The sequence below is a fragment of the Bubalus kerabau genome, chromosome 11 (assembly GCF_029407905.1).
Source record: "Bubalus kerabau isolate K-KA32 ecotype Philippines breed swamp buffalo chromosome 11, PCC_UOA_SB_1v2, whole genome shotgun sequence".
Taxonomy (NCBI): domain Eukaryota; kingdom Metazoa; phylum Chordata; class Mammalia; order Artiodactyla; family Bovidae; genus Bubalus; species Bubalus kerabau.
The window spans coordinates 31,527,623-31,551,212 of record NC_073634.1 but is presented as its reverse complement, the minus strand read 5'-3'; the positions used below and the strand labels follow the sequence as shown (position 1 = coordinate 31,551,212).

At 49.0% G+C, this 23,590-nt stretch overlaps 1 protein-coding gene and 1 long non-coding RNA gene across 2 annotated transcripts in view; both read right to left on the bottom strand.

Annotated features, from left to right (window-relative positions):
• The window catches only part of EPAS1 (endothelial PAS domain protein 1), a 91,962-nt gene that overhangs the window by 37,135 nt on the left and 31,237 nt on the right, over positions 1-23,590 (bottom strand). The window contains exon 2 of the mRNA XM_055539996.1: positions 2,491-2,681. Within this exon, the coding sequence (XP_055395971.1) occupies positions 2,491-2,681 (191 nt within the window). The remainder of the gene's footprint in view (positions 1-2,490; positions 2,682-23,590) is intronic.
• On the bottom strand, positions 4,317-15,878 carry LOC129623015 (uncharacterized). The gene is made up of 3 exons (XR_008700251.1): positions 9,051-15,878; positions 5,040-5,221; positions 4,317-4,784 (listed from the first exon to the last, which is right to left on the bottom strand). It is a non-coding gene; the product is annotated as an uncharacterized LOC129623015 (long non-coding RNA).

Here is a 23,590-nt window from a genome sequence, read left to right as displayed (position 1 = left end):
AATTCCTAAAAACAACGTCAATAACTGGTCTAAAGAGTGTGTGGCAGCAACGTGGAAGAGGAAGCACAGAGAGCCATCCATCACCTCCTCCCTCGGGTGATGCATGTTTTATGAGAACTGCTCCTTCAAGGACACCCAGATCAGATGACCAAATGTGGACACTTTTTATCCTTTTCTGTCATTTCTTTCCTCCGGACCGAGAGGACCAGAGCCAACATGCTGAGTGCTCCAGTGGGTCCGGGGAAAAGCCCAGCCAGAGGGCAGACACTTTGCGTCCACAACTTGCAACAGGCCCTGGGCAGGGATATGTGAGGTCTTGCTGTGGCCACTCCGGTCCCATCTCCCCAGGTGTGTCTGGCCCACAGGGGGCTCTCGCCAGCACACTTGCAGGCAGACATGCTCAGAGCCTCTGATACGTGTCCTGTCCAAGCCAACCCTGAACCACTGATGGGGTGGGGTGGCTATGCACGGGAGAGCTTGGAAACCCAAGGCCGCGCACCAAGAGCGGGGTAGAAACAGCCACTGAGTGTGTAAGGACCTCCTACAGACCCCACTGCTCAGAGCCAGCCCCCGATGCCTCTGTTTAACTTTGGTTCCCCATCAAGGAAGACCCCCTTTCTCCCCAATCACCAGGCCCCATCCACATCTTCAGGTGATGACGACCAAGTCTGCAGAATGCTCCTGCCCTCCGTGTCTCTGTTCCACTGGATTCAAAAGGACTTGAACTCCAGGTGCTAAATGTGTGCCTTTGCAGCAAAGTTAACTTTTCTGTGCCTCACTTCTAATCATCTGTGAAATGAGCAGAAACATCCTCCAAGCCCAAATTCAGAGAGCTGTCTCAGGATTAATGTATTACTCCTTTTGGGGACCCCTGTTGGTGAAGGAACAGGGGTGATGGTGGTGAAAGGAAGTAGTGATGAACCCAAAGAAATCAGTGTCTAAAAGTGGAATTTCATTTCATGTCTCAGCGTGGAATTTCAAGTACTGGAACAGGAAAGACAAGATGCTTCTGGGTGTGGGGAAGGGGTCTCCGTTTAGTCCTTAAGTCCTCCACCCCCTGTTCTGTGCAAATGGAAAGATGACTCCGACATGGCCAGACATGGCCCTCATCTGTCCTAGAGGACATGCTTCTTTAAAGGGAACAGGTACCCCACGCCCAGCAATGGCATCTCCAGGCCCTTCTTGGACGTCAGTCCATGGTTCCCTTTCTCTGCAGCATCTATGACACCACGCCTGCCATCGCCTTGCACTGTTTCTTTCAAAGTATTTTGAGAGCAAGATTTCACCCTGGGTTCTCTCCCTCCTGTCTGCTCTTTTCTGAGATGCTTTAGATTTTCAGGCCAGGGTTAGCCCTCCAACCCCTGGACCCACTGCGCTATCATCCTATTTTCTGAGTCTTCCCCCCATATCCTTCCTGTGCTCCTGGGCCCAGAATAGCACATGGCGCTCCGGCCTCCCCGCCTCACACTGGATTCCCTCTGTTCTGGGTTTCCTTCCCAGAATAGCCACTGCATAACAGGATGGCAGAGTCCACCCCGCTCCAAGGTACACGGCTCACTCGGGAAAACTGAAAACCAAGCACGAGAGAACTCCCCCTGCCACCCCGCTCTGCTCACCACCTCGGACGCGGCTACTGACGGTGCCACGGCTGGGTGGGGGCGGTGGGCACAGAGGGGCGCGGCCCCCTGCCCAGTTCCCTTACAAAACTGGCAGACTAGAAAGGACTGACTATCTGTCAGATCTGATATTGGCAGAAGCCCCAGGCCTCCTCCTCCTGGTCTGGACTAACAGGAAATGGTATTCTGAAGAAGATGAACTCTGAGCGGGAAAAACGTTTCGTGACCTTGAGACTTGCAGAGATAGCAGGGAAGGTGAGAATTTGTGGGTTCTGAGGGGAGATGGTTATCTGTCCAGGGCTCCCCAGTGTGGCTGGGCCTGTGCTTCACAGACATTATCTCAGTTTATTCTTAAAGATACCCCAAGCAATAAGTATTCTAACCCCTTTTACGGATGAGGAGGCTAAGGGCACAGGCACTGAGTAACCTGCCTGGCATCCTGCTAGTAAGAGGGAAGGGTCACATGGGCACACTCTGCCTTCTGGAGAAGGGGGCTGGTGGACAAACACTAAGATGTTCCCTAAAGGATTCATCCAACCTGGACTGGAGAGTGGATCTGCCAGCCGAGGGCATGGCAACTGGGAGCCAGCACCAGCCGCTCTCACTCTCCCAGCCCTCTGTGTCCCCTCAGCTGCCAAGGGCTTCAGCCCATGATTGTAATCACCACCAAGGCCACTGCTGGAAAGAAGTGCAACAAAAGAGAACTAAATGCTAAGGATGGCGTTGCTGTGGGTGGAAGGTGTGCAGAGTCGGGGTTCCTGAGGAGGAAAACCCCCGCTCTGTGCCCGTGGCCTTCCAGCTCTGGCTCCTGCATGTGAGAACACGGGGGTTGGGGGGGGTAGAGAGGGAGGGGGCCCAGGGCTCGCGGCCTCACCAGAGGACAGGAGCTTGTGCGTGCGCAGGAAGCTGATGGCCAGCCGCATGATGGAGGCCTTGTCCAGGTGCGAGCTCACGCTGTGCGGCAGGGGCAGCTCATGCGCCAGCTCATAGAAGACCTCTGTTTCCTTGCTCCGCCGGCACCTGGCTGCATCTCGGGACTTCTCCTTCCTCCTCTCGGAGCTGCTCCTACATTGAGAGACAGGGGTTAGTCTCCAGAACATCACTGCCATCCCATCACACCCCCGGTCATCACACCCTCAGGACTCCCCCATCCAAGGCATGGCCAGACTCTCCCACTGAGCTGATGTGGGCTCACATCGGTCACCTGAGCCACAGGTGACAAAGAGCTCTGCCTTTGTGGATCTCGTGTCTTCTCAGCCGCCCTCCCATCCCGCACGCCATGGAGTCCACACCAGGGCTTCCAGTGGGTGAAGTCTGAGCAAAGACTTGCTGGTTGAGTAAATCCACTGGCAATGCCCAGGGCTGTTTGGGGACTGAGGTGAGCGCCCAGGACAAAGAGGGAAGTGTGAGGAAGCTGTGGTCAGTGGCTCAGATGGCTGTGTCAAAGCCTCTGGAGAGCAAGATGAAGAACTGCTTCTGGATAAAATGCTTAAACAACTAAGCCCAGTACTGGACCTTAGATTCCATTTCATATCAGTGATTTCCATCACAAAAATTGAAAACGCCACTAAAGCCCAGGAGCAGTCAACCAGACGGACACCTATCTGTCTGATGTCCGAAGCACACACCTGCCAAGGGTTAAAAAGGACCAAGCACAGACACGATTCCTCTCTGATCTACCAGCATAGGCTTCCAGTCAGTCTCATCTCCCTTCTTGCAGGAGAGAGGTCCACTTGCCAGCTCTGTACATTTATATTATTTAAACTGATTAGCCTCAGTTTTCTCATCTGAGAAAAATGATAATGATAATACAGTACTTGCCCCACAGAGTTAATGTTGAAGACTGACATGTGATAACACGTGGAAAATCTTCAGTGCCAGGGCTATCCCGATGGTAAAGCAGTGTTAGCTCATAGTAATAACAAATTTGTCCATGAAGATATGAGCATGAGAGCAAAAACGTTACAAAAGAGTACAGCAGAATCCTATTTTCATGGAAATATATGTTTTATACATAACACCTCTTATATAGGAAAAACCTAGAAATAAAATACTAACGACTATTATTCTTACAGCTGCCCTGCGTATGGTGCTTACTATATCCCAGGGACGGTGTTAAGCCCTGCTGCCCTGGCTCCTTTAATTCTCACAACCAACCTTGGGAGTAGTTATCATTATCCCTAATTTACAGATGAGGAAATGGGTCGATGGAGGCTACGTATTGTAGTCCCTCCTTTATTCGCGGGGATTCATTCCGAGATCCCCAGTGGATGCCTGAACACACCGACAGTCCAGGAACCCTACATGTACTGTTTTGCCCTGGACGAATGGGCAGGTAGCATATACGGCACAAACACACCGGACAAAGGAATGATTCACGTCCTGGGTGGGACGGCAGGAGATTTCATCATGCTTCTCAGAATGGCCTCAGACGGAAAACTTATGAATTGTTTATTTCTAGAATTTTCCATTCAATATTTTCATCCTGGGCTTGACTCTGCGGAACTGAAATCACAGAAAGTGAAACCACGGATAAGGGGGGACGGCCGTTAATTCACCTGCAGCCTCTAAGACAGCCTCTAGGTAGGGAAGTGGGACCCTACACCAGGCATCTGGGCCCCAAACTCTAGGCTCTTACCCACCAACGATGTCCTGTCTCCCTATCTTCAAAAACGTTCATAGTGTCAGGTCAGTGAGGTGAGGAGGAGATTTTTTTTTTTAAGTGCTTATCCATATTTTCTTATGTTTCTATAAAATACCTATATTGCTTGTTTAATAAACAAGTGTCCAGTGATGCTCATAGCTCTCAAGGCCTCACCCAACCAGCTCCGACTTGCTCTGTCTATCCTTTCTCCTGAGAGTTCTAAAACCAAAGGTTACTTCTCTTTTTGTTTGGCTTTGCAGCCTGTTATCTGGACAGAAAAAAAAAAAAAAATCAGTATTTTTGGGATTCCCCAAATGTTGACACGCCATCTCTCAAACCCCTCAAGATTTGGGAATGCCATCTCTCAAAGCCCTCAAGATTTGGGGCAGAGGCACAGTTTTGACTTTAAAACATGCTTTATTTTAAAAAAACAGAACATCCAGCGCTCCTTGGATAGATTAAGCATCGTAGATTCAGAATGCAAGAAGAAACTCCAACAGCTCTCGATGGTCTGGAAGAACCTTCTGAAAAATTGTGAAATGGGTGGGATTGTTTTTCTTGCCCTATCTCCCTTTTCTGTTTCCTTTACCAAACCTGCTTCCTCCGTGCCCACCACCCCCACCCCACCCCTGCTGACTTTCAGCTGTTACAGCTCCGGGCCCTGTGCCCCGCCCATCCTCACACCCATCCCTCAGAGCCCGTAGGATCATTCTGCTCTTGCTCCAGCCGGTAGTGGCAGTTTGTATACTAGTCCCTCCCAGTTGCCTTTAAATCCTGACCTCTGACTGTGGAGCACAAGTGGTTGGTCAAGGTTTGCAGGCATCTTGGCCCAGGAAGGGAGGGTAAAGAGGCAGGATGCTGTGACTGCACCCATCGCACCTGCGCGTCATGACAGCAGGTAAAGGAGAGCCGGTGTCTTCAGGACATTGAGTCCACCCTCCAGCACCTACATTCACACTTTCTGAAAAAAGCATCATCAACACGTGATCAGCCATTAGAAGCCTCTAGAGAAAGCCTGGGCTTTCCTGGTGGCTCAGTGGTAAAGAATCCGCCTGCCAATGTAGGAGATGCAGGTTTGATCCCTGGGTTGGGAAGATCCCCTGGAGAAGGAAATGGCAACCCACTCCAGCATTCTTGCCTGGAAAATCCCATGGACAGAGGGACCTGGTGGGCTACAGTCCATGGGGTCGCAAAAAGCACTGGACAGCACTTAGCGACTAAACAACAACAGCAACAAGAGAAGGCCTCCTGAGTGAAACAGACACCAGCACAGGCTGTGACCTTCATGCCAAGATCTGCACACACAGTGCTTCCCTTTGCCATCACCCTTTCCTTGAAGTGGAAGAGCAGACAGTGAGGAAGAGCCAGGGAAGAAAAAGGCTGTCTGGAGTTGGCGCTCTGTCTGGCAATGGCCTTTGAGATTTGGCTCCTACTATGTTCCCTTCACCCTGTTTATTTAACTTACATGCAGAGTACATCATGAGAAACACTGGACTGGAAGAAACACAAGCTGGAATCAAGATTGCCGGGAGAAATATCAATAACCTCAGATATGCAGATGCTATGCTATGCTATGCTAAGTCACTTCAGTCGTGTCCAACTCTGTGTGACCCATAGACAGTAGCCTACCAGGCTCCCCCGTCCCTGGGATTCTCCAGGCAAGAACACTGGAGTGGGTTGCCATTTCCTTCTCCAATGCATGAAAGTGAAAAGTGAAAGTGAAGTCACTCTGACTGTTCGCGACCCCATGGACTGCAACCCACCAGGCTCCTCCGTCCATGGGATTTTCCAGGCAAGAGCACTGGAGTGGGGTGCCATTGTGGCAGAAAATGAAGAGGAACTAAAGAGCCTCATGATGAAAGTGAAAGTGGAGAGTGAAAAAGTTGGCTTAAAGCTCAACATTCAGAAAATGAAGATCATGGCATCTGGTCCCATCACTTCATGGGAAATAGATGGGGAAACAGCGGAAACAGTGTCAGACTTGATTTTTCTGGGCTCCAAAATCACTGCAGATGGTGACTGCAGCCATAAAATTAAAAGACACTTACTCCTTGGAAGGAAAGTTATGACCAACCTAGACAGCATATTCAAAAGCAGAGACATTACTTTGCCAACAAAGGTTCATCTAGTCAAGGCTATGGTTTTTCCTGTGGTCATGTATGGATGTGAGAGTTGGACTGTGAAGAAGGCTGAGCGCCGAAGAATTGATGCTTTTGAACTGTGGTGTTGGAGAAGACTCTTGAGAGTCCCTTGGACTGCAAGGAGATCCAACCAGTCCATTCTGAAGGAGATCAGCCCTGGGATTTCTTTGGAAGGAATGATGCTAAAGCTGTAACTCCAGTACTTTGGCCACCTCATGTGAAGAGTTGACTCATTGGAAAAGACTCTGATGCTGGGAGGGATTGGGGGCAGGAGGAGAAGGGGATGACAGAGGATTAGATGGATGGATGGCATCACTGACTCAATGGAGGTGAGTTGGGGTGAACTCCGGGAGTTGGTGATGGACAGGGAGGCCTGGCGTGCTGTGATTCATGGGGTCGAGAAGAGTCGGACATGACTGAGCGACTGATCTGATGATGTTCCCTTGGCTGCACAAATGTTTACTGACACTTTTGTGCTGGATGCTGCACTGAGAACCTTACATATAATACCTCATTATAATCCTCTTAATGGGACAATTATGGGAGGCATTGTGAGCATAATTTACACATGTGGGAACTGAGACCCAGACATCATATTTAACTTCTCAAGGTCACAAGCTAGTGCCTGTATAAGCCCCTGGAGATGGTACAGTCAGGGAGCAGATACCTAGAAGTCCTGAGACACGTAGGTGCTCCCTGTCTAATTCCATCCTCACCACCTGCATGTGAGATGGGCAAGGCAGGCACTGCTGTTGTCCCCATTTCACAGATCTGGAAACTGAGGCCCTGCCAGGTTAAGTTACTAATCTAGGACAGTTCAGCTAATTAGCAGCTGGGCTAGGACTAGAACCCATCTCTTCTCAGGCCAAAACACACTCTTTCTATTGCTTAATGGTAGAAGATAGTGGCTTCAGCAAAAATAAACAGCAAAGTCTTAACATTGAGAAAAAGAAAGGTTGAGAATCTCACAGAGACTCTTGGTTTAAATGTCTGAGCTCCGCTTCAGGTACCTTGTTTTTACAGTAGTGCTCTGGGACCAGCATGACTTTAATTGGATTATCTAGTTAACCGTGACACAGCACAGAGATATCTGTCTAATGCTGACTCTTGGAAGAACAGGCAAACGTGTAGCACTGCCATCAGTGAATTAGCAACACGAAGAAATACACCTAAATGTGAAGGTAAGGCCTGCCTTGACCCAACTGATGCAGTCAGTTGACCTCACCCCATCAACCACAGGTTGGGCCTCTCAAGTCAACAGACCAAGGGACAGGGAGTTAGGAGGACTGGTTTTAATACACTGGTTAATACACTTGTATTAATACTGGGTTTAATACACTGGCAACCCATTATCTTGCTATCTGATGTTGAACAAGGAAATGCATTCTCAGTGCCCCAATGGCCTCTTCTGTGAAATGGGAGCCTTCTCCTGTCTTCTTTGTCAGGATCAAGTGAGACAAGTATAGAAGGGATGGGAGTACTAGAAAGCTCTCCACCATGGCTGATATTAATGATCCCACTTCCAGGCTAATCTGAGCACTAGTCGCAGTCAGACTTTGACCCTACAGCTGCTGGTCACCAAGTCACCATGTGTCAGGGCTGCAGTTTCATTTGTTGGTCAGGCTGATTTTGACCAGTTTGTTGGGTCATGTTGCTGGTCCTTCTTAGGTCAACGAGGCTTCATGTCCTAAAATACATATGCCTTATTTTCTCTCCCTAGATGGGTCCTAGAATTCACTGCAAAGACTAGAATTTTTTTTTTTAATGATAATTCTAGACATGCCATGTTACAATTCTCTGGTTTATTTATTTTTTGGTAAAAATATATTTTATCTAAGTTTTTCAGATCATCAGAAATGTATTTCTCACTCCAGTTTATCTTTCTACAAAGTCCCTGTTCTTATCCTTCTTGGTGGCCTTCCTGTGACCATGGGGTGGTCCTGTACAATATGTGGTATATGGAATATACAATTTGAACATGGCCCTGGTTGACTGTGTCCTTATGCAGACCCAGAAGTATTTACTGAGCTCCCTTCTGGACCTTGTGGCTGAGGTGCACATTCCTTGTTCTCAAGGAATATGCAGTCTGATTGGGGTGCCAACTTGAAACATCCCTGTTAACCAGACAAATAAGTACAGACAAAAAGCACAACAAGTGGTTCAGATGAGAGACAAGCTGGTGGCCACAAGCAAGGTCAAGGCAGGCTCCCCAGGGAGGCAGGAGTCCAGCTGATCCCAGAAGGACAAACGGCAGTACCCTCACAGTATTTGAGGGGTGTAGAGAGCACTTTTTTTTTTTTACATGTTATCTCATGTGAGTCTCATAAAATCCCTGAGAAATAGAAATCACCATCCCCATTTAATAGATGAAGAAGTGGGAGATGTAGACAGATGAAGTGACTCGCTAAAAACATGGTCTCAAACCTAGTTCTGGGTTCAAGGTCAACGTTTTTTCACTGGCAGCAAGGAAGCTGCTATTTTCAGTCTACTTTCAATATGGACCAGGCTGTGTTAGGTATTTTCCCACCAACTGGATGTCCATGTACACTACAAGAAGGAGGAGGGGGACGATATGGAAAAGAGACACTGACATAAAGATTCCTTGGTGGGGTGGGAGGAGAGGCTGCCTTAGGTGAGCATCCCACTCACCTTGGGAAAAGAGCTGGAACCTTAGGAGTAGGATTAAGAACCAACAGTTGTTCTGACTCACTGCGACCCCTGGACTGCAGAACACCAGGCTTCCTTGTCCTTCACTATCTCTCATAGTTTTCTTAAATTCACGTCCATTGAGTCAGTGACGTCATCCAACCATCTCATCCTCTGGCGCCCCCTTCTCCTCCTGTCTTTAATCTCTCCCAGCCTCAGGGTCTTCTCCAATGAGTCAACTCTTCGCATCAGGTGGCCAGAGCTCAAAATGAGTGTGAGTAGGAAGAAGGGGAATTGGGGCAGGATGCAGGCTGCATCACTCAGGGCTGAGAATCTGGTGCAGGGCCATCAGAAGCGGCTCTGTGCTGCTCCATAGAAGCCGCAGGTTCAGCCTATATGAATGTCTCTCTTCACGCTGCAGCTGGAGACCAAGCGGCGTCTCTCACTTTGGGGGGACATTTTCATATACACAAATGTATATTCTTTCCAAGTTAAAATCTCAAATTCTGAAACATTCGATCTCAACTAAGGGAAACAACCAGGCAGCCAGTAAAAAGATAAAACAAAAATGACTGTCCTTAAGCTTCAGCAGGTGCATGCTACAGGTTCAACAGGGAGAAACCCCTTTGCCCAGAGCTTCATTATCTTAGAAAGTCTCTAACTTTAGAGTCATTGCTGTAAGGCTGGCTTAGGGATCCCTACTTAAGTCAGTAATGGAACCATTATTAGCCTGGCCTGGGGCCCCTGAGATGTTACCCTCTATACCAAGGGGGTTGGTTGTTTAATTAGCCATAGTCTCCTGACCTTTAGTGTGATTAGGGTTCCCATGACTAATGCCTGTAGGCCATCAGGGTGTCAAAACAATATACCTGTTCCCTGCAAGGTTAGATGGCTTAGAAGCAGAATGGATTTTTAGCAGGTTAGGGAGAGAGAGACTGAAACTAATTGAGCCGGCTTGAATCAGTCTGTTGGCTGGTGGGGAAATTCTAAGCTGGTACCAATTTGCAGGAGGCTGTAAACGGATGAAACAAAGGTCAAATGCAACAGGGAGGGTGTCCCTTCACTGAGGCTGCACCGCTGCTGCACGAGGGGTGCCTGAAGGGAGGAATGTGCTCCAGATCCCAGCAATCAGGACCCCACCCAGGAGTGGCTGCCCTACACAGAGGGGTTGACGGCTTCGTGGATTAAATCAGAGCAGAACCAAAGCTGGTGCCACTCAATCTTGGCTGCTCATGGCAATCACCAGAGAAGCCTCAAAAAATGGATGCCTGACCTGGCATCTGGGGTTTTAAAGCTTCCCCTGTGATTCTCCTCTGCAGCTAGGGCTGGGAAACCACCACTGCAAAGCAGTGAGCTTTAAACATAAAAAAGCTTTTTTTTTTTTTTTTGGTGGAAGAAAAAAGGGAACTGATATTTATTGAGCATGGGGGCTAGGTGCATTTCATAAACATTCTCCTCTGATCCTTACATTATGCAGCGGCACTGGTCCCAATTTTGTAGAACAGTGGATCTCAACTTTAGCCTGCAGGAGAATCACTTGGAGGGTCTATTAACAGATTTCTGAGTCTGTGATCACGGGTCTTTGGAGGACTGAAATAAATGCAGATGTACTTAAACCTAACCACATCTCTTCTCCTATCATGGACTGTGTCCACCCTCATTATGTACAACAAATCTGAGGTCACCATCGTAAACCAAAGTTATTTTATCTAGGAGCTCATGTGACCATCAGTGCCCCAGAGGTATAACTGACGGAAAGAGGGAGGTGAAAATAAGGAGACAGATTTGAATCAAGGCTACATACAACCCAACAACCCTCCAATACAGCCACCTGGGGAGAAGGCACAAACTTTATTCTAGTGAAATGGCCATTTGTTGTTGCTGTTTAGTTGCTGAGTCGTGTCCCACTCTTTTCGACCCCATGGACTGTAGCCCACCAGACTCCTCTGTCCATGGGATTTTCCGGGCAAGAATACTGGAGTGGGTTGCCATTTCCTCCTCCAGGGGATCTTCCCAACCCACGGATCGAACCCAGGTCTCCTGCATTGGAAGTTGAATTATTTATCATTGAGCTACCTAGGAAGCCCTAAATGATCACTGCACTAAGTATGTTAGGAGGTCTTTTAGAAAGGACCTCAGAGCCACACAAATCCATCATAATACTTCAGAGAACTAACTTCATTTCAAACTGCAAACAGTATTATCCTGTTTAGCCACCCCTTTTAGTCACAGACTTGGCTGTAGATGGATCTCAGTTGTTTGAAAGAATAAAATATGCCCTCAAAGATAAGGCCTTGCCACAATTGAAGGCATTGAAAAGAATGGTCTTTGGCTCTGAAGGCAGTTCCAAAGGAGTGGCAAAAATGCTTTAGAAGAAGGTGGTGTGGCCAACTTTCTGGATGTGTTCTGATGTTTGCCTAGAGGCAGTAGTGAAGTATAGGGGACTCTATTACATAAGTTATATATTATATAGGAGAGGAAAAGGCATCAAAATTATCCAGGTGAAACAGAAGAAATTAAACGAGCAAATTCAGTAGAAACTGGGCAGATCAGACAGAACTTGACAAGGGTGGAAGGCACTATTCACCCTGCAATATACATGCCTCGGGGAGAGGACTGGCCTCTGCCCTGAAAGAGAGCACAGGCCAACTGGGAGATAAGACTAATACTCCAGACTGGGGGATCAAAAGCCCTAAAGAAGGAATACAAAGAAGAGAGGAGGGCTGGAGAGGCAATATAGCCCTGCCCTTAAGGAGGGATCCTGGAAGCATCTCACTTCTCAACCTCCCCACCACCCCTGTCTTGAGGCTAAGCCCCCAGGCTGCCTGACCCCTCTGACGGTCTGTGCCTGGGGAGACAGGGCCTGGACTGCATTCAGCACTGACAGTAATGTCTGGGGCCCACCCAACATGGCCCTCTAATGGTCAGATCTGCTCAGGGCCCACTGGAGATGCTTATCTGGTGGCCTCCTAGGCCCCAGGCAGCCTTGGGGAAGAGAGCAGCAGACCCAATTACCAGGCAGCTCGGTAGGTACAGCCCATCTGGGGCTCCAGATAACCCAGCTCCTCACGTCATCTCAGGACATGTGCAGTCCCCAGCCCAGCGGGGAAAAGCATGCGTGCCCAGGAGTAACAGTGACAAGCTGGCTCTATGCTGAGCTTCACCAAGCCCAAGACTTGGCGTCGTTCTCTGTTCAACACATTGCATTTGTATCACTCATTACAGCTTACAGCGCACTTTATACATTAATCTGTAAATCTTACCCAGCAGGGCACAAAGAGCAGGTACTGTTATTCCCATTTTAGAGATGAGGAAAATAGAGGCTCAGAAAGGTACTGGAATGTGTGGAGCTGGAACCAAAGCCCTGAGCTCTGACTTTTTCCAGGACACATAACAGAGCCCATTGCCAAGAAGCGCTTGATGGTTCACACAATTGGAAACAGACCTTCTTTACGCATTACCATCGCATAACCTAGTTTAAGATAACACTTTCTAAAAAGGCTTTGGTGGAAGTAAGGGCATTGCACATTCAGTGCAGGCAATTTTGAAAACACAAAAAGTACAGAGAAAAAAATTGAGATCTCATTGGATACATGGCTTGTTACTTAACATTTATTACATTTTAGAGAACTCTCTAAAGATACTCCTAACAGCCAGCAATGTCATACTGTATGGGTGGATCACAATGTGCTGGACTGTTGATCAGAGTATAGCTTCTAGTTTCTAGCTGTTATAAATAACACTATCATAACTACCTTTCTCTCAGGTGTTGCCTTTTAATGTATACATTTTTTATGAAATAAGATGACACATATCCAGCTTGTTGCCAGCTCCCCATGACTTTCTCACCATGATCACCTGTGGAAGTTGAAGAGATGAGTTTGGGAGCAGCATCTTCAGACCACAGCTGCCATTACTGAATGCAGAGCCCCAGAGGAGGTGCTACCACAGGGAGATAGCCAGAGAAGCACAGCGGGATGTGCGTACTGTCTCACCAACTTTCCCTGTCCTCTGACCAGCTCTCTCAGGCTTCCTCTTTCCCTCATGCCATGCCCATGTTAAAACATCTGAAGAGAGATGACTAATTGGAACTGAAACTGGAGAATCCAGTTCTGCAAAGATGGCCACTCCTGTTGGTCAGTAGGAACTCAGCCCCAGTGTAAAAATAAGGTGTTATTTCTGTCTGCTCTGATTGCATCGTGCCCCGTGCACCGAGAGAGAAGACTCCCCATAAAGAGGAGGAAAGTGAGCAGCCACCTGGCTCCCTACTGGTCTCTCCAGCCTCCGATGCCCACTCCTGCCTGCCCTACTGCACCATGCAGACTCCAGCTGGGGGACTAATTAATCCCCGCAAGCTGAGGGGCTGCTGCTGCTGCTGCAGCTAAGAAAGGACCACATGCAACACTTGTCCCTCGCTGAAGAACTCTCACCGCACCGCCTCTGATTTAATCCTGATACAATCTGATGAGGTAGGCCTGTATCACCCCATTTCACACATGAGGAAACAGACTCCAGGGATGTTCGTGACGTGCCCTGTGTCACCCAGCAATGGAGCCAGCACTCAAACCTACCATCTGACCCCAAATCCCATACTGTACTGTTGATGGCAATCGGGCAACCTTCCCCAAAATGCTCAGGCAGATCCCTCTCACGGGTTCAGAAGGTTTAGCTGTATTGGGGTGAAGCCCTCTAAGGATATTTAATGTGATGAATCTTGGTTGGAATGCAGTAGAGGGAACATCACGTTCACCCTCTTGTCTTAGGTCAGTCTCACCAGTCCCACAATAACCAACCAGGCCCAGTAGGATCTCCTTTCTCTGCTTGGAGATGTCTGTTTCACAAAGAAAAAAAGTTCCTACTTTGCTATCAGCATCTATAGACATCAGAAAAGACTAGGGCTTCCCTGGTGGCTCAGATGGTAAAGAATCTATCTGCCTATAATGTGGGAGCCCTGGGTTCAATCCCTGGGTCGGAAAGATCCCTTGGAGAAGGAAATGGCAACCCACTCCAGTATTCTTGCCTGGGAAATCCCATGGACAGAGAAGCCTCGTAGGCTACAGCCCACGGGGTTGCAAAGAGTCAAACACAACTGAGCAACTAACACTTTCCCTGGCTTTCTACACACACACAGGTTACACATTCCACTCTTGATAAATGCTTTTCCTTGGTGCCACTTCCCCGGGCGTGAGGGTGTTGCCCCACACCCAAGCTGGTACCAGATCTGATCAAGGGTTTTCCCTAGGGCTTCTCTCTGTCAGCAGCCTACTTCCTCTGAATCCCACAAGCTTCCAACAGCACAATCTGTGGTTTGGCTCCAGCCATTCTGCCTAGGCAGCCATCCTGTTCCTACAACACTGCCTTCAACTAAGAGAACTGATCGAGAAATTGCACAGCAGAGGGATAAAGAAAAAAAAAAAAAGTGCCCTGCTCCAGATGTAAAATGATTCCCCAGCAGGAGGCAAGCACTTACCCTGGAGGGAGTGGGAAGCAGCTTACTGTCCCCATAGAGGCTAAGACCTAGCCCCTCTCTTCTATTCCCCACACCTTTCCTGGAGGACATGGTCTTCATCCCTCGGTTTGTCTAATCGCACTCATCCAGCAGGACCTCCCCAGGTCCGTTTTCTCCAGGAAGGCCTCACTTATGCTGACCTCTCTGCCTCCCAGTTCAGAGACCCTTGCATTGCATCATCAGGCCCTGAGTTGTCCTCCACTCACTTCACTTCTGTAGCCTTTGTCTCCTCACTAGAACAACCATTCTGGAGGAAAAGGACCCCACCATCTGCTCCTCTGGTGTGCTCCAAAGCATAAATAGTACAGAGTAGTAGGAACTGGAGACATTAGATAAAAACCGCTTAAATGGTTTCCATTCTGTGAATTCTTCAAAATTGCTCACTGTTCTAGATCATTCATGAAAATTCGAATCCAATTCTTAATTAGAATAAAAGATTTCCATCTAAGAAGAGCCCCAGTGCAGAGACACTTCAAGATGTTTGTGTGTTTCCCCAACTCTTTGAATCCGAGTTGAGGTCTAAACTAGTGCTGCTGACAGCCGCCCGTGGAGTCACACAGACCAGCACTTCTCAAACCTGACTCTGCCCACAAAGCACCCCAGGACCCTGTTACAATGCAGCTTCTGACTCGCAGGGCTGGGCTGGGGTCTGAGGTTCTATATTTCTAACCGCCTCCCAGACGATGCTAATTCTACTGTCCATGTCCACAGTCTAAATAGAAAGAGACCCAGGGACACATGAGGCCTGGAGACCAAGGACGTGAGGGAGATACCAACGTCTGGCTGGGTCAGTGCTCCCCAGAGATGCCGTCCTTATCCGGCCATAGTCACCTAAAGTCTAACAAGTTAGGTCTCCTCTTCTGCCAGGAAGCATCTGACTTCTTCTGTTTCTTGATAGGATTTCATCAAGCCCTACTTTGGAGTTCCTCTCCTCCTTCACATCTTCACCACTATCATCTCATCCTTTGTCTCTTAAAACTCCATCCCTTGGGGGGCAGTTCCAGCCCTACTTCCCCAGACACTTCCCCGGCCACTCTCACTCCCTCCTCCAAGGCACCTCCCTTAAAGGTTTCCCAGTCTTGCTGGTTTTTCTACACAAATCTCCTGCTGCTGTAACTAGACTGCAAGAAAGTGCCTTGGGGGTGGGGCACAGACACAACATCGTCTACTTCAGTGTATCCTTCAGGGAACCTTGGACCACAGCAGACAAATTAAGTAAATATCTGCTACTCGACTTTAAGGACAATTCAAGTGTGCCCTTTACTCATCTCCTTTGCCTCTCAGGGAGGAAAAGAAAGTGATCCTGGCTGTCTTGGCCTCCGTCCCCAGTCCTGGGCCTTGCTCCTCTCCCAGGGGCTGCAGCTGGGCCAGCCTAGACTGTGTTTTGTTCTCCGAGGCTCCTCTCCCCTTAAGGGAAGAGTTAAAGCACTGGGAAGGCTGCTTCCCACTTGGAAATCTCCATTTCCTCATGCAGTGTGAACAAGAGAACATCTATGATCAGAGGCCGAGCGAGCCAACTGCACAGGCAGTGAACTCGTTCTGAATGGGGCTGCTCTAACGCCCGCCAAGTCAAGTCATTAAGATGCCATCCCTGAGGCGCGGCCCCCAGCATCACCTCGAGATAGTCCCTCAAATCTTGCCGGCAGAGGGGATGAATGGGGAGCCCAGAGCCTGCCAGAAGCAGGCTCTTTCATGAGCGGGGGGGCCAGGACCTCTGCACTGACACCATGGTTGGGGGGCGGGCGGCTGGGGTGCTGCAGAGGAAGCAAAGGAGAAGTCCTCTTGCCCCTCTACTTCCCTTCTCACTACACAGAACTAAAATTAACCCCCTGCTCTACACCGAACTGCCCAAATGATTGCTCCTCAAAAGGCAACCAAGGAGGGGGGAGAGTAGGGGCAGCGGGGGAGGTAATAACATTAGAGAAAATATGCACAATGCCAAAAATAATCACTGTGTCATGAGAAAACAGAACTGGGCCGCCTCAGGGGCCAGCGCTGGGTATATTCAGGAAGGAGGGGGCAGAAATTCCCCTGGCAGTGTCGTCAGACATTCTGGCTGGAAAAAAAACTTAAAAAGCCCCAAACTGGAACAGACAGTGGTCAGGGAGAACTCAAGTACAGAACATGATTTTAAGGGTTGGTTCTCTCCTTTTTATTTTAGAATCTTCAATTTCAAAGAAAGAAACATTTGTTCAGACTTCTAATCAGAACTGATACCTGATCATACGTTAATAGTGGAATATCCACAGGATCTGCTTTACTAATCCCAATTTGACACCAGAACTTGCGGTGCCTGGTATTTAAAGTATTTCAGAACAGCAAGGGTCGGGGTGGGGGGAGGCACAGGTTCTCTCATTCCGCCTCCTATTCCATACCCCTTCTAGCCTCCCTGTTTATAGAACGGAGAAAGCAAAGACAAAAAAAAAAAAAAAAAAGGAAAAACAGAGAACGGAACCCAGAAAGAACTCAAGATCCTTTCTCTCCTTTAGAACCACAATTTTCAGCCTGTTTACATGGTCAAGTTAAGTCCCTGCTTTGTTCATTTCTGCCTCCTCATACTATGATGTGAAGTGAGATAGATATTCATGCACATTTAGGAAGCTACATTCCATTTTTTTTGTACAGAAGTCATCAAAAACCATGGGAAATGCCAAAGAGTCTTCCTCACATTACTATCATGCTCTCAAGTGATAATATTGAGTAATTTGGGAAATACGTTGTATTCCCCCCTCCCCCCAGCAACCACTTTTTCTCTCCACTCATTCAGTAAGTATTTGTAAATCGCTTTTCATGTGCTGGGGCTGTGAGCAATAGAATGAAAGATGGAATGACCACACCTGACCTCAGGGAGCTTGTAGAGAAGTGAAGAGTCAAGTCCTGAAGGAACGGCCTGGGGGTCAGCAGATGCCATGGGAGTTTGAGTGGAGAAAGTATGTAAAGCTGGACAACATGGGGAGAGCCTGTCACCAAAGGGGGAATTCGAAGGAGGAGCAGATAACAGGGAGGTAATCATGAGGGCAGGAGGGGTAAGAACAAAGATACTGCTGGGGAGTGAACAGGGGTGCCAGGGGTCAGGAGACATACTGGAGGTGGGTGCAAGATGGGAAAAGTCCAAATGGGGAGAATAACTTCACTCAGCACACAGGGCTGAGCGGCCAAGCACAGAGGAGGGCTGTCAACGATAATAAAGTTGCTGAGTTGGTAACCGCCTGCCCGACTGACCAGTTAGCGGTTGACCTAGCGGGCGGTGGGCAGTGTAGAACCCAGCCTGGACCCCTCTTCTGCTGGTTGTGCTTCTGCCACAGTGGACAGCAAATACGAGAACCCTTCTTCCTTGGGAGCAGAGCCAGGGGAAACAAGTCCCTTTGTTAAGAGTTCTAAATATGGCAGCAACCCTTGGGCCACCACGAGCAGGAGCCTCGGTCCAGCCCGCAGAGACTTCAGCAAGGCATTCTTGCTGAACAGTTACTCAGACACTGCCCATGGGACAGAAAACAAACTTGAGCAAGGTCGCATGCCTCCTCGGACTCCACCGGTGTTGTATTTGTTTTCAGACTTTAGCCCCCATCCTCTAGCTGTTTTTCCTTGCCTCTCACCTCCTTGACCACGGATCAAGAAGAATACACTTCCAACCAGATCTCAGAGAGAGGACCAGCACACCAGCCCACCCCTGCTTTCCCCAAGCTATTTCAGCATGTCATTCCCCTATTTAAAAAAACAGGGGCAGCTCCCTACTACCCTCACTGTGACATTCAAGCTGTGGATGCCCCTCAAGGTCTTTTTCCTTACCTGAAATGCGATCCCTCCTTTCCTACATTCCAAACCCTGTACTTTCAGAACCAACACAGGCCCATCAGCTCCACAGAGGTTTTCCTGGCCACACTACCCAGTCCACACTGATTTCCCCTCTCCTGCCGGCCCTGAGCAACCGGAAAGTTGTGTTGTTTCACTTAACTACAAGTGAGCATCACCTCAGTATTTCCTATCTTAAGGATCTTCTCTGAGGACAGACGCAAAATGTCAAGAGTTCATGTACCAGAGGCTGGGGCTGCCTCTTACCCCAACAATGACAGTTTCATCCAGCTCTTTCAGATATGGTATGACAAGCTGGAGTGAAGGCTAAACCGGTGTGATCCCCCAGCAGTGGGATTAGGATGGTAGAGCTACAATGCTCTGCTGCTTTCCGGGTAGAAAGTGGGTTAATAAAGAGGTGTGAGGGTGGCTGCATTCATCACCCAGTTACTTAACATCCAGTGACTCCTTGTTCCCGGGGACCAGATCCTCATACCCTCGGGACGTTTTCATATGAAGCTGCTGGCTGTGCCCGTGTCCACATCATGTTCAGTGTGCCAGACGCCAGGCAGCTTTCACTAACACCGGTGAACAAGCCGGGACAGGGGCAGCCCGCTCCTTCCTCACCCCCCTGCCCCTCCCCTCCCTCCTCTTCCCTACCTTCCAGATGAGCCCAGGGAGGCTTCTGCCTCTGACCCCACCTCCCAGAGACAACAGAGTGATCTGTTGCCAACACCACCTTCACCCAAAGGCCTCGTGTCACATGTGGACATGCCCTTTCAGAAGTCAGATTTCTGGCACGGAGGATGCTGGAGCTTGGCCAGGGTTCCACCCCTTCGGTGATGTAAAATACAGGTGAGAAAATTGGCCAAGCCAAAAAAAAGAAAAAAAAGCTACTAAACACAAAAACCCTAAGGGGTGGGGGGAACCCATTAAAAACCCAATACAATCTTAAAGGCAAGCAAGAAGGGTTGGAGAATGACCTACACTTTGGAATAAACCATTAGCCCACACTTCAATCTTTAAGAATCTAGTCCCCTAACCTCAACCCTGCCCCCTAACATACCCACCCCCGACATACACACACACCCCAGACTAGGAGGGGTTAACAGAACCCAGCTGCTCCTCTTATCTGGCTAACCTGCTAATGGCAAATCTCTGGTACTGAGATTCTACAAGTGATTTCTGCAAATCACTTTAATTAGAGATAATGTCATTTTTACTTCATTATCCAGCCTAGCAGTCAAAGAGAAACAAGTCAATATTATTTCTGTGAAACACCAGTTCTGCCCTTTAATGCTGACAGGTGACAGGGAACCGAAACTCCTGCCTACACCACTTTTCTGGAGATTTTGGTCAAAAGACTGGGAGGTTAACCCTTGGTATCCTGGGCCGAGCAGAGTGCCCCCAGCAGCCTTTACCCCAGCGACTCTGAAGCAAAGGCTGGTTTCTGTGTTTGGGACGAGGGTCCCCTGACTGTAGCATCGATTAACACCCAGGCAAGCGAGTGGAGCAGCACTGTTAATTCCACTTTGTGGGAAGCAATCATTAACATGTGAGTCAGCAGCCGAGAAAAGACTTTAAGCCCAAGGAAAAAACAGCCCCAAGTCCCTGTAGCCTCAGAGGCCACACTGGGTTTGATTAAACCATTTAGAAGATTAGCTGTGTGTGGGAGACCTGAGTGGCTATGTAGTCCTGGTAGCTCTCATGGCTTCTCTCAGCTGTGCCTGTGCTGAGTCCCTCAGTCGTGTCCGACTCTCTGCGACCCCATGGACTGCAGTCCGCCAGGCTCCTCTGTCCATGGGAATTCTCTGGGCAAGAATACTGGAGTGGGTTGCCATTTCCTCCTCTGGGGGAATCTTCCCAACCTAGGGGTTGAACCCAGGTCTCCCGCATTGCAGGCAAATTCTTTATGGTCTGAGCTACCAGGGAAGCCCAAGAATACTGGAGTGTGTAGCATATCCCTTCTCCAGTGGGGGTCTTACTGAACCAGGAATTGAACCAGGGTCTCCTGCATTGCAAGCCTGGGACATTTCAAATCCTGCTGCCACATTGGAGGAGAAGATTCGTTTCTCCAGAATCAAGTAAGAAATGCTCTTTGCTGGGTCTCTGCTTACTAGTTTCTCCTAATTATTTAAAAAATGCCAGATGCAGCTCTGGCTTCATTGGAGTGACTTCTGATCGCCTTCGAGATTGTGAGAAACCTGCCTGCCCTACACCCACCTAACTGTATAACTCTGGCACGTAGGAGAAGTCCTGAGGCAACCAGGGTTCTGAAAAGCACCATCACTGAGCTCAGAGAGCAAGGACTCCTTTGCATTTTAGCCTTCTGTCAAGAAGTGTGGCTCTTTGGAATTTAAATCCCATTTGGCATTTATGTTTGGTGAGCTTTTGTTTTCATTGAGTCAACATTTACTGAGTGCCTGCTCAGTGCCAGGCCCTAGGGGATACAGGAGGGAAAGATGGGTTCCTGCCCGCAGTTTGCTGATGGTCTAGTGAGGGAGACGGACAAGTAGGTCAGGGCCTAGGGCCAGACAGACAGACAGCCTGGGCTTGGGGGCGCAGATGTTTCCTCTGTGACCCGGGGCAAGTCACTGAGGTTTCTCTAAACCTGTGTCTTGTAAAAACAGTTCATCTCAAAGTCCCTGCCTCCTGGGCTCTTGTGCAGAGTAAGTGTTACATATGTGCAGAACGCTTAGAATCATGCCTGACGTGTAGGGTTGACTCTGTTGCTGCTGAAGTCAGTAAACAGAGCTCTGGGAGCACAGAGGGTGCCCTGACCTAGGCGAGGAGAAAGGGAGACCTATGGAAGGCTTCTCAAGGAGACAGTAAGGACAAATGGGAGTGAGCCAGGACAAAGAAGGCGTGAAGGGGTTCCCGACAAGATGGACCAGAACCAGGCCTGGTAAACAGGGCTCAACTCAGGTTTGGGAGCACAGGCCTTAACCAATTGGGGTCGGCCCAGAACAGGGGGACTGTCCCTCCCAAGGTGTCCCAAGGTGCCCTCAGTAAGAAGCAGAAGCCTGGGTTAGCGGAACCATGGGGCAACCCTGTTGTGGCATTTCTTCTATTTTCGCATTCCTAGTGCTTTGACAATGAGATGATTGTGTGGATATTACAAGAGGTGATTATCTCCATGGGTGCTGACCCTGTTCTGGCGCAAAGACCTTGCCTCGCCAGAGCCAAGACTTATGAGGTCACTGCTAAGTTGTCGATTCTAGAGAACCTCGACAAACCCCAAAGCCACCAGGGGAACCTGCTCTTGGCAGGATGGCTTATTTTAAAAGACAAGCTGCAGTAAACAGGTGCAGGACAGGAGGCAGCCTGTACATGGGCACTTTCAATTCAAGGGCTGTGTACTAAACTTCCCCATGTGCAGGGGCTGGGGAGGGGTCAGAGAAAGGCAGCCTCTCCATGAATCAGCAACCGACATCCACGCTGCTGGGTGCCATGAAGCCCTGGTCCCACAGATCTGTAGGACTGGGGGTGCGCAGGGCACTTCCTGCCATCACAGGGGCAGGGGAGCACAGAGCTGATGGCCTCTGTCATGATTAAAGCCTGAAGATGGAAACTTGGAGGAAAAGTTTCAAGGAAACAAAATGTCACCAAGTCTTCTACATGTTACAACAAACCCAGGCATCACAAATGTTCCAGGACCTCAAGCAAAATGTGTTGAGCAGTTACACTTTCCTAGTTGGATTTAAGTCCTCCTGTGAATGATTCATCTTGATGTCTAGTGACGAGCTTCTTGGCTGTGAGGAAAGAAGAGCTAAGGAAATGAAAATGTCTGATAATCCATGTGAGGCAAGTAGAGGTTATAGAGATAGCCAATAGTGTTTTCTCTTTGGGAAAGTTTAACAGACATCTTATTATTCCTTCTTGGAGACAAAAATAGAGAGGAGCGTAGGCCAGTGAACAGGCAAGGTCTCAGGGAAAACAGCTCATCTTAGCAGGAGGCCTCCTTGGCCCTATTACCTTTCGGCCATCAGGTTCTCTTGATCATCTTCCTGTTCTGCTCCAGGCCTCCCCTTTCCTCACCCTGGGATAGCCTACATGCTCTGCTCCTGCCTGGAAAGGACCCAGAGTGGAGAGGCTGAGTCCTAGGAAAGTCAGCACATTCTGGAAACCATGTCTCCCCATCTGCTGTTGTCTAGCACCCGGATGACAATCCCCAAACCAGTGTCAGTAGCCAACTGTAGGTCTCTGCTTTTGGACACGGCCTAATCATCCAGGAAGCATTTCTGGAAGTGCCCTTATTAAGGAAAAGAAATGTAATATGTAACTTGACTGAAAAAAATCCAGGAAACTCCAACACTCTATCGAGTTCTTAAGACATTTTCTTTCCCCCATAATCCTTGGCCAAGTTCAAAGGTGAGCACTTTCCCAGAGGCTCATTAGGAATAATGTTTATTTCATACATTTGGAGGTTGCAAAGTTTGATTCCATCTTGCTTATTTGGGGAAAAAATAACTTTTTTATGAAAGGAAAGGAGGGGAGGAATGGGGAATGAGACAAGGGTACAACTGGGGAGAGAAGAAAGGTGCCCGGGGTGCGGCCTGGAAGGCAGACCCGGCTTCTGAACCGTTCTCATCTCTGGTTTTCTCTGAAGGGTTATCACAGCAAGTCACCGCCCCTTCCACCCTTCTAGACCTCCTGACCCCATCTGTCCTCTCTACCTTGGTGGGTGCCTAGGTTGAGGTGTGTTTTGATGGCAAATAGGACACACCCTTGTGCCTTCACAGAGGGTGCTATATAAACGAAATGTACTGATATGTCGTGAGGGTTTGTGGTCCACTCATCTGAAGCCAGGATGCCCCGAACTGGCCTATCAAGCCAGGCCGTCCCTGACCACTTGGGTGATGAGCAGGATTCTCAGTGACCAGTTGTTGGCTGGGGGGGTGTTCATGTTTGTGTCTCATCTGTCCTTTCTATCTGGCTTCCTTTCCGCGCATCTAACTGGCTTTGCCACCTCCCATGTTTGCTTAGCGAGGAGCAGTGGGGGAGGGGGTCACTGTGGGGGAATGGACGTACCTGGTATCTCCACCCATCTTATCTGCTGACCTGACCTGGCCTCCACTCATCCTCCCAGGTCCACTCAAGCCCCCAGCTCAACCCTTCCAGCAGGAGGTGCCCCTAGTTTCCTGGACAGGGTAACCTTGCTGTCTATATCAGTCTTCTGGCACTATCAATATGCCAAGTATTTTAAGTTTCCTGTCACCTGTGTAGGCCAGGGTCACTAATG